The sequence below is a fragment of the Rhinatrema bivittatum genome, chromosome 13 (genome assembly GCF_901001135.1).
Source record: "Rhinatrema bivittatum chromosome 13, aRhiBiv1.1, whole genome shotgun sequence".
NCBI classification, from domain to species: domain Eukaryota; kingdom Metazoa; phylum Chordata; class Amphibia; order Gymnophiona; family Rhinatrematidae; genus Rhinatrema; species Rhinatrema bivittatum.
This window is the reverse complement of record NC_042627.1, coordinates 5,515,881-5,525,803: the sequence shown is the minus strand read 5'-3', so window position 1 is coordinate 5,525,803 and position 9,923 is coordinate 5,515,881. Positions and strand designations below refer to the sequence as shown.

Genomic DNA, 9,923 nt, shown 5'->3' with positions numbered 1-9,923 from the left:
CAAGAGAACTGTGCGTGCGGGGAGGAAGGGTGTGCCTGACACTGCCGCACTGTTTCTACCGCGGCCTTACAGTATCAAGCCGTTAGAGAATAGCCACTGCCATTAGCAATGGTTACATGGAATAGACTTAGTTTTTGGGTACTTGCCAGGTTCTTAGAAAGGAATAAAGAATTTAATCTGATTTAGAACTCAATGCACTGAAAATAGACCGTGTAAGACAAAATAAAGGTGCTCCTTGGAGCCCGATGGAATCAAAGAGTTCAATGTAAAGGTCCCCAGTGATTCCTTCAGCTCATTACTGATCCTAACCTCATTCCTGTATCTCAGTACACGATGGGCCGGATTTTAAATGCCCTATGCGCCGGCGGCCTATTTTGCATAGGCCGCCGGCGCGCGCAGAGCCCCGGGATGCGCACATGTCCCGGGGCTTTGTAAAAGGGGCGTGTCGGGGGCGTGTCCTAAAATGACGCAGCGTTTCGGGGGCATGATGCAGCGTTGCTGGGGCAGGCCCGGGGGCATGGTCAAGGCCTCCGGACCAGCCCCTGGGTCGGGTGATGGCGCGCCAGCAGCCCGCTGGCGCGCGCAGATTTACGTCTGCTTTTAGCAGGCGTAAATCGTGCAACAAAGGTAAGGGGGGGTTTAGATAGGGCCGGGGGGGTAGGTTAGGTAGGGGAAGGGAGGGAAAGGTGGGGGGAGGGCGAAGGAAAGTTCCCTCCGAGGCCGCTCCGAAATCGGAGCGGCCTCGGAGGGAACAGGCGGCGCGGGCAGGTTGCACAAATGTGCACCCCCTTGTGCGCGCTGACCCCGGATTTTATAAGATACGTGTGTATCTTATAAAATCCAGCGTACTTTTGTTCGCGCAAAATTATAAAATCTACCCCACAGTGCATTCAGTTTGCCGTAAAGTCACGGGAAGCGTGTGCCACAGTTCAGGTGCTGCAACTGAGAATGCACAGTACTTTGTCTCAACTAGATGAGCCTGTTTTAAGGACGCCTTTCTAGCAAACCACACGGAGAGGATCTTCCGGCTCTATAGGTTGATACATTCTAAGTAGGGCATTTATCCAAGGAAATGAAGTTGCATTTAACAATTTCTCCATAATCAAGAGGACCCTAAAATTAATCCTTTGGACAGGGAGCCAACTGAGCCTGGTTAAACCAGGGGTGATATGACCCCTACGATTTATGCCTGCAAGTAATCTTTCAATGGAATTTAGCAAGAGCTGCAAGGGCCTGAGGGAAGAAATGAACAAGTCCAAGTTAACCTCACTACAGTAGTCTAATGAGGCTTGAGCTACTAAGTGAAAATTAAAGTAACCCAGCAAATGTTTGAGGCCATAGAAAACCTGCAATTAAAAAAAAACCATTTCTAATCACTGTTTTCATGTGAAGATGGAATGATAGTCTTGAATCTAACCAAACTCCTAAACTTTTAATGTGTGGAAGAATAGAAAAAGTGATGATAGCAGTAAGAGATTTACTATTAGTCTGCTGTATGGCTATAAATTCAGTTTTACCAATATTGAGAGCCAATTTATTATGATACAACCATTGTTTTATGGTAGACAGGCAGATTTCAATTATTTTCTTGGTGTTAGACTAGTTAGCACACATATGAAAAATTAAATATTGTCCGCAAAACTTCTGTACCCATCATAACCCGAACCCAGAGATCCCAATCTCTTTCAAATGAAAAGCAAAATCTTATAGCATCAAACATTAACAATATGTCAAGGAGGACCAAAATGTAACTGTTGCTATTATTCATCCCCCTTTCTGAAAGTGTCAATCAAAAAACAAATAGCATTTCAGTATTCACCGTCCACCTCAACCCAAACTGGTAAATGTCGAGGATCTGATTCTCTTCTACAAAATCAATCCACTGAATTGAAATGATAGCTTTAAGCAATGTAGCTAAACATTGCAATGATAATATTGGCCTATAATTAGCTACTGTGGATCAGTTGGATCTAAACTTTGCATTTTTAATAAAGGCTTAATCAACATTTGTTTCAAACAAGAAGGAACTAGATTAATTAGAGATGACAACGATGGAGCTATTAAATCCCTAATAGATTTTAGATAACCAAATTGTAGTTGTAAAGAGGATTAAAAAAAGGGGATTAATTTTGTCAACAGCTTGAAAAACCTCAGTATCTGAGACATTGTCAAATCAGACCAAATTGGTTCAGCAAGGTTGGAAGAGTTAGTATACCAACAGGGAACATTGGCAAAAGTAGATACTAAATTGGAATCTGTGGTTCGCAGCATAAGAATCAAAGGGAAGTAGTGGGGTGGGTGGGTAGGAGAGAGGGGAATCCACTATTCTAAAGGTAATTTAAACTACAATGAAAATTCTAAACGAAATGCACAAAACTACCTTTTAAACAGAAAGCAAGAAACATATTACATCAATAATCAAAAAACAAGCAAACTTTGCAAGCACAAGTTGTATCCACAAAGCATAGGATTTACGTAAATCTTTTTTCTCTTATTTTTTCATCCATCTTCTTTGAAAATCTTGTTGGTATCTTTTACCTTTTACTTTTATTTATTACTTAACATGAATATTTGTTGCTCATTCTGCAACTCCTTTTAGTTTAGCCACTTCACCTACCTCCTTCCAGCCTGCCAAGATTCTGTATAAATCATTTGTGAGACTTCATCTGGAGCTTAGTGTCCAGTTCTAGAGGTCCTGTCGCCACAAGGACAGAGGGCGGCTATCAAAGACTCTGTGAGGTAAGTCTCAAGGACCTAAATAGGTGATCCTAGAGGGGATAAGATCCATATTCAGTGGGTTTTCCCAGCAAAGTAGGAGACGCTGCCAGACAAACCCAGACGTCTCTGCTCCTCAGAGGATAAGTTTTAGCCCAGGTAAGTCCTCACCAGGCTAAAATGTACCTGGATAAGGTGGGTCAAAGGCATTTTGAGGGGAGGGCATAAGGTTAGGCAGGTAACACTGATGTTCGGCGCCATCCAGCTAAAGCTGATTGTGGCGCAGAGCAAGTTTAAAATTATGCAGGTAAAAAACTTAACTTACTCAGATAACTTTAAACTTTGGGGTTTGTTTCCTGCTGGATATGTCAGCTAAAGTTACTCAGTATTGCCCTCTCAGATATCCTAGAGATTGTTTAAAAAATTACACAAGCAGCAAACATTTTTTTTGATGAAAGCACATTTACAGCAAAAGGTCAGGATTTGAGTCTAAACTGGGACAGAGTCAAGACTATGCCATAAGGAAACTTTTTTTCATGGAAGTGGAGGTAATGCCTGGAATAATTTCCAATGTTTCCAATGAGATAAGCACAGAGGATTCTTGGATGTGAGGACGTGAGAGTAAATTCTGCGATGGGGTGGACTCTGGTATTATTTCAGGAGTGGGCAGACTAAATGTATTTTGTGTTACTTATCTGCTGGCATTTTCCATGTTTATGGCTTAATAATGTTTGAAATTATAAGAAGTTTGGAATCCGGATGTTTCATTTCTTTCGGGCAATCAGACTGAATTCCAGAGGACGCTTTCTGACCATCACGTCGTCAATCAGTCCAGATCACTAGTCAGGAGGATCATAGATCAGTGGATTGGTCCATCTCTAAGAAAGACTGGAGGGAAGTAGATTTTGGTGAGGAAATGATCTCCACAGGGACTGAGGAAGATGAGCGGTGCTTAATACAGCACAATTGTATCTCACTCCTAAACAAGAGAAGCGCGCAAAGAAAGTTATCATTACACTGGAGAATCTTCTGTTCAAGCAGAATACATTTAGGCTCTTTCCTTGCTAATGTCACGATTCTGTTGTTTCATCCTTGAAGATCCCTTGTAGGACTTCCTTCAGGGATCTTGAGGTTCTGCATCTACCGCGACTCCCAAGATAGAAATAGACAAATGGGTTAAGACAACTGCTCATTGTAGACAGCAGAATGGAACAGGTGAAGAAGATGAAATTAGGAAATTTATCATAATAATTAATTAAGAAGAGGAGCACCCTGAAGGGTATGGAGGAGATGAGGAACAAAGCCACTGTGACCACAATGATGATGTAGAGCTTTGGTGGCTGGCGTCTCAGCGAGCTGCTCCGCACTTTGATAAGCAGGATCAAGCTGGATGTGACCATGATGGGAGTGAAGACCAAGAAAGTTAGGAGGCAGGTGAAGAAGGCAACAGCATGGCAGATTCCAGGCTGCATTTCTGAATTCATTTCTATGCAGACGAAATGTTCTGTCCCAGCCACCAAAGAGGCAAGAGCCCACAGGACAGCACACAAGATGGGGGACTGATGTCTGGGGCGCCAGCAGTGGTACCAGATTGGGTAAAGGGTGGACAGGCATCTCTCAGCACTTATGGCTGTCAAGAGATATTGGCTGATGGTACAACCAAAAACATACAGGATGACGATGACCCTTTGTATATTTACAATATCATAATCAAAGTAATCCAGATTGCTCAGAATAAGAAATACAAATATCATCAGGTGGCTGAGGAGGAAAAGGAAGTCAGCCACGGCCAAGTTCAGGATGTAAACAGTAAATTTGTTCCTCTTGATCCTGAATCCAAGGAACCAGATGACTATTCCATTCCCGACCAATCCAAAGAGAGCAATGAATGGGGCAATAAGAGTAATTATACGGGTATTCCACATCAGAAAATCATCGTCATCATCACTGGACGCTCTAGTCCCATTCCATAGTTCTAGTAAGCTCATATCCTCTGCAGAATAAGTGGTCTGTACTGTCCCGGCTGTCACCGGTGATGGGTCTGCGGTGCTCAGTCTGATCATCGTGAGACCTCAGGGCTGTGAGAGAGGATCCTGCTTCCTGCTGAGAGGGATGAGATTGCACAGGGTAAGAATCATGGGTAGACACAGCAGAGGAGCGATGCAGTGACACTGAGAACGAGGGAGAATCTTTATCTAAATTTTATCTTTACAGAGTAACACATGGAGTAGAACGATAACAGCATCGTTTCATACAATGGTAATTGTTAAAAAGTTACAGTTTTGCCATGGAAGATTCACGGTGGCGTCTACTGCAAGAAACAAAGCCACCCGGTGAATTTTTTAGCATTCACCACTGTAATTATTTTATAAAACAAGTCCTCATTATTTCAGGCAGGGCCAATCACACAGACACCAACCAACAAAGCAATGGTAACAGGAATAATCTGACTGTTTGGGCTGCCAAGAAGGAATTTATTGCTCCTCCTTCAACGCACAGGGAATTTGGGGACATAAAATGAAGAGGACAGTTTTCAAAGGGATCTCTCACCAGGTAACTAACGACTTAATGGACCTGATTCCCCTGGATAACAACTCCCCCCCCCCCCCTCTCCAATGCAAGTAAATATATCTGCTTAGATTCATTAGATTTGTACATCTACCTGCAGCAAGAAGGGAAGAGGAAAACATTGGGTGTAGATTTCATTTTCAAGGGCTGTTTTGCCCCCAGAAATAGGGAGGTGCAAAGTACATGGCTGCACGGCTTCTCTGGTACATCTCATCTCTGGGGGCAGTTCCCCTTTGGAAGTTCGTTATAAAATGCAAAAGCTCCCACGTACCAAACCCCCAAAGAGAATACAAGTTTAAAGGCCTGGAAATGAGGGAAGTTCAAGGGGTGAATGAGGGGAGCTGGGATCATTCGTTACTGTGGGCATCATGGTGGCATGAACCCACCACCGGGGCAGTGACCATGGGAATTACATCCTCTGCAGGAGAGGTGCAGGGAGAATAAAAGGGTGAGGGGTCCACTTGTCCATCTAATGTTAAATTCAATACTGGTGGTATTAGTGGAGAATCAGACAAGGATTGAAGCTCTGTGGGTAAATGGAGGGTGTTGTGCATCCACAGTATCCAGGTTATGAATGGGTACAATATGCCAAGTGACATGTTCTCTTTCTTTACTGTGCTTCATGGTCAACATTAATCCTTTCTGTTGTGTATGTGGCCGACCCTTAGTCCCTTACCTTCAGGACTAATAACAGCATTGGGATTTTCCATTCTCTTTCAGTCTCTCCACTGAGCTAACTATGATTGGTTATCTCAGGGGCAAAAGGTGGTGCTAGATGTGGAGAGTGTGTGGTCATTTTTAAGTTAGGTTTTGAGGAGTGAGGAGCTATTTCTACTTTCTCCCTGCTGGGTTGGGCCCACTAACTCAGCTTGGTCTTTTTCTTGCATTTAGAAGAGACTCCCCATCAGTACTCTGAGAGGGTCTGCCTCCCCTTTTGATGAGAGAAAGTTTTTTTGTAGATGTTGGTCAGGTTTTTGATAAGTTTTTTTCCTTATTCTGGGGGACACCCTGTGCTTTGGAGAGGGGCTACCCCTCTAATCTTGAGAGCAAGGGCTGAAGATCCCTAGAGGAAGCAAGACCAGTGACAGCCTGCCCAGCATGAAATATTTTGGATAGAGATGTTAGATGTTTCCCCTTTTGGTTAGTGTGGAGCTTTCTTCCCACCCCTCTGCCCACTTGGAAGGAGACAGAGGGCTGTAAGCAGAACTGGAAGATCAGGCTTCTCTCCCAGAGAGCTCATCTGAGGTTGCACCATCAAGCCTTGGGAGACTCCCAAACCGCTTCTCCATCCCAAAGGGATCAGGACCCGGGCTGTGGGCATCAGACGGAACTTTGGACTCAGGTGTAGGATCTTTTCGTGGCGTGGGGCTCCCCCTTAGGATTCCCCATCTGACTGGGCTGTTTGCACAGATGAGGAGACAGTGAGAAGCTCCCGCCCAGGAGCTAGTGAGAAGGACACAAGCGCCCCAGCAGAGAGATAATGTTAATAGTTCAGATGCAAAGTTTCATTTCTGGAAAGTTTGTGGGACAGTGACTGACTTTTTGGAAATAATCAGTAAACGTAAGCTGAACACCCAGTGTGAGTCCCAGAAGAGAACGCATCTCCAGAGAGACAGATTCACATCAGGAGAAACCCTCCATCACCTGGGCCTTGAAGGATTTCCTTCCCCCCAACAGAAAGAGCTCACCCCCTGGGAGGTGCAGGAAGCAGGGGAGGGATGGCGAGAGCAGCCCCGACTCACAAATATCTTTATAGCCCTAGGGCAATCAGCAAACCCCCGACAAAGGGTTACATTTATAACTTATACTGTTCCTCAGGCTGGCATTATAAAGCATTTATTTAATAGAGGGGAGGACAATTTTCAAAGTGTTTATGTGGGTAAACCAGCATTTTTACAAATGGAAAATGGGCTTTCGAAAATGTCTGGGGATGTGAATTTGTTGGAAATGAAACGGGAACATTTCCAGCTTTATTTCATTTCGGTTTTAAAGCAAAACAGGAGAAACCAAATGAAATGTTGTGCAGGGCTTTGCAAGGAGTCTCCTAAGTCCTTTGTTTTTCTGAAATTCCTGTAGGCGGAGTGCTAGGGTTAAGAGTAAGTCACCTGGTGCTCAGTGCCCCCTAGTGGGCTGCTGCCATGGTACAGCTCTGTGTTATAAGCTGCAGCGCCCCCTGTAGTCCGGGCAGATTTTTAGCTGCATTTTGAAGATGGGCAGGGTAAGGTTTGCGGAGGGTCAATACATATCAGGATTTTCATTTTGAGATGCATGGGTATGCTTTAACGTGTGGACTTTACACATGCTTCAAAGCAGACACATCTTATATGATAGAAAAGTACCTCCACCGGCCCAAATATTTTAAAGAGAAACTCTGCAGGGAATTTCCCCTTGAAAAATAGCCTGAAGTCCCCCAGGTCCTCTATGAAAATTCATGTCGGACATCTTGAAGACCATAGCTGTTTGGACCCCAAGGACCAGAACTGACCACCCATATTCCAGATCCAATCTAGTCTAAATGTTTGAATAAGTGCATTAAAAAGAGATTTTACATGCAAGAGAGAGAGAGTGAGAGAGGTGAAGAGAGAGGAACAGAGGTACAGAAGAGAGAGAAGCTGTAGGAGGAAAACCAAGGAAGAGACATTTGGAGAAAAAAAATTTTGTAAGAGAGAGTGAGGAGAAAATCTCACTGGAGTGAAAGAAATCTAATGAAAAGGCACAATAAAATCTGACCAGTGGTGAGAGGGAAGAGACTCACTTTCTCTGCCGCTGTCACTGGCAGGTCCTCCTTTTCGTGTTTCTCCGTTAATCCTTCCCGGTGCAGCCCCCTCAGTCCCCGGCAGTTCTTGTGTCCCTCTCTCGCCTCCAGAGATGTGAGTGAGGAATAGCGAGAATGCATGTGTCTGTATAGATAATAATGATCTCTTCATTGTCACATGCTTCCTAACGATAAAATGTCCATCAGCGCTAACCATCAACTGATTCTGTTTGAGATTTATCTGTTTGTCACCAACCAAACTTTTTATACTTTCCAATATAAGAACATAAGAAAATGCCATACTGGGTGAGACCAAGGGTCCATCAAGCCCAGCATCCTGTTTCCAACAGAGGCCAATCCAGGCCATAAGAACCTGGCAAGTACCCAAAAACTAAGTCTATTCCATGTAACCATTGCTAATGGCAGTGGCTATTCTCTAAGTGAACTTAATAGCAGGTAATGGACTTCTCCTCCAAGAACTTATCCAATCCTTTTTTAAACACAGCTATACTAACTGCACTAACCACATCCTCTGGCAACAAATTCCAGAGTTTAATTGTGCGTTGAGTAAAAAAGAACTTTCTCCGATTAGTTTTAAATGTGCCCCATGCTAACTTCATGGAGTGCCCCCTAGTCTTTCTACTATCCGAAAGAGTAAATAACCGATTCACATCTACCCGTTCTAGACCTCTCATGATTTTAAACATCTCTATCATATCCCCCCTCAGTCGTCTCTTCTCCAAGCTGAAAAGTCCTAACCTCTTTAGTCTTTCCTCATAGGGGAGCTGTTCCATTCCCCTTATCATTTTGGTAGCCCTTCTCTGTACCTTCTCCATCGCAATTATATCTTTTTTGAGATGCGGTGACCAGAATTGTGCGCAGTATTCAAGGTGCGGTCTCACCATGGAGCGATACAGAGGCATTATGACAGGAGCTCAGTTTATTCTATTTTCCAATCTCCACTTCCCCGTAGGAGGGTGAGAAGTGTTCTAGGGCAATGGTTCTCAACCTCTCAGCACTACTGGACCCTTTCAAGATTTCTACAGGTTTTGTGTGCCCCTAGGATCAAAGAATTTAAAATTCACAGCAAATACTCTAGCGCCTATTCAGACAGGAGCATGAAGTGTTAACACAGCAAAGCATGCACTGTCTAGTGAGGCCCCGTTACTATTCAGTAAGAAAGCCTGGTGTCTCAGTGCCTTCCAGCTCTCCAATTTTGCGCTCTCTTTCCCATTCCCACTGAGGAGCAGCAGCAAAACCACCACCATAAGTAGCGGGACTCGGGAGAAATAACTTCCTTGGCTACTCCCTGACTCACTGTTCTGAGGTTCCTTCCTAAACTTTCTTTTGTTTGATTCTGAGGCTCTTTCATTTTTTAAGAAGCCTGGCACTTCGAGGTGTGAACTCTCTCCCTAATGCCCAACAGACTGGAAAGGCTTTCAGGCTCCCCTATGTATTTATTACAAATGTTGACTTATACATTGATGCCACCCTGTGGCTGAGTCTTAGATCTCACTGTCTTCTACTTCCTGACTCTCTTGTTCCTGGAATCTTGTGTGTTGCTTGCTGGGTAATGCAACATGGCACCCGTTCACTAGCACCTTGCAGTTGTCTATTTCTGCGTATGAAACATGGTGTCCAGAGTATCTGAACCTGCATTGCTTCCCTACATCTGAAGTAGAGAGGCCGGAGTACAGCGAGCTCAGGAGCTGCTTCCGATGAGAAAGAGGAGCGCACCCTGACGGAAGTAGTCCAATGCTAGAGCTGGCTCAACCCTGTAGGCAGAAGTCACTCCCTTGGCCAGGGGGCTGAAGAAGAAGACTGCTGCTGCCTGTTAAGTCAAGGAGGATGTGAATGAGAGAGCATGTGTATGGGATAATGAGTG

The 9,923-nt window shown here is 44.3% G+C and overlaps 1 protein-coding gene across 1 annotated transcript; it reads right to left on the bottom strand.

The window, feature by feature from the left end:
* Positions 1–889: 889 nt before the first annotated feature.
* LOC115075472 (mas-related G-protein coupled receptor member H-like) lies at positions 890–8,134 on the bottom strand. The gene is made up of 2 exons (XM_029575851.1): positions 8,039–8,134; positions 890–4,818 (listed from the first exon to the last, which is right to left on the bottom strand). The coding sequence occupies exon 2, from the start codon at positions 4,776–4,778 to the stop codon at positions 3,786–3,788; it is 993 nt and encodes a 330-aa protein (XP_029431711.1). The 5' UTR covers positions 4,779–4,818; positions 8,039–8,134; the 3' UTR covers positions 890–3,785.
* Between the last annotated feature and the right edge of the window lie 1,789 nt (positions 8,135–9,923).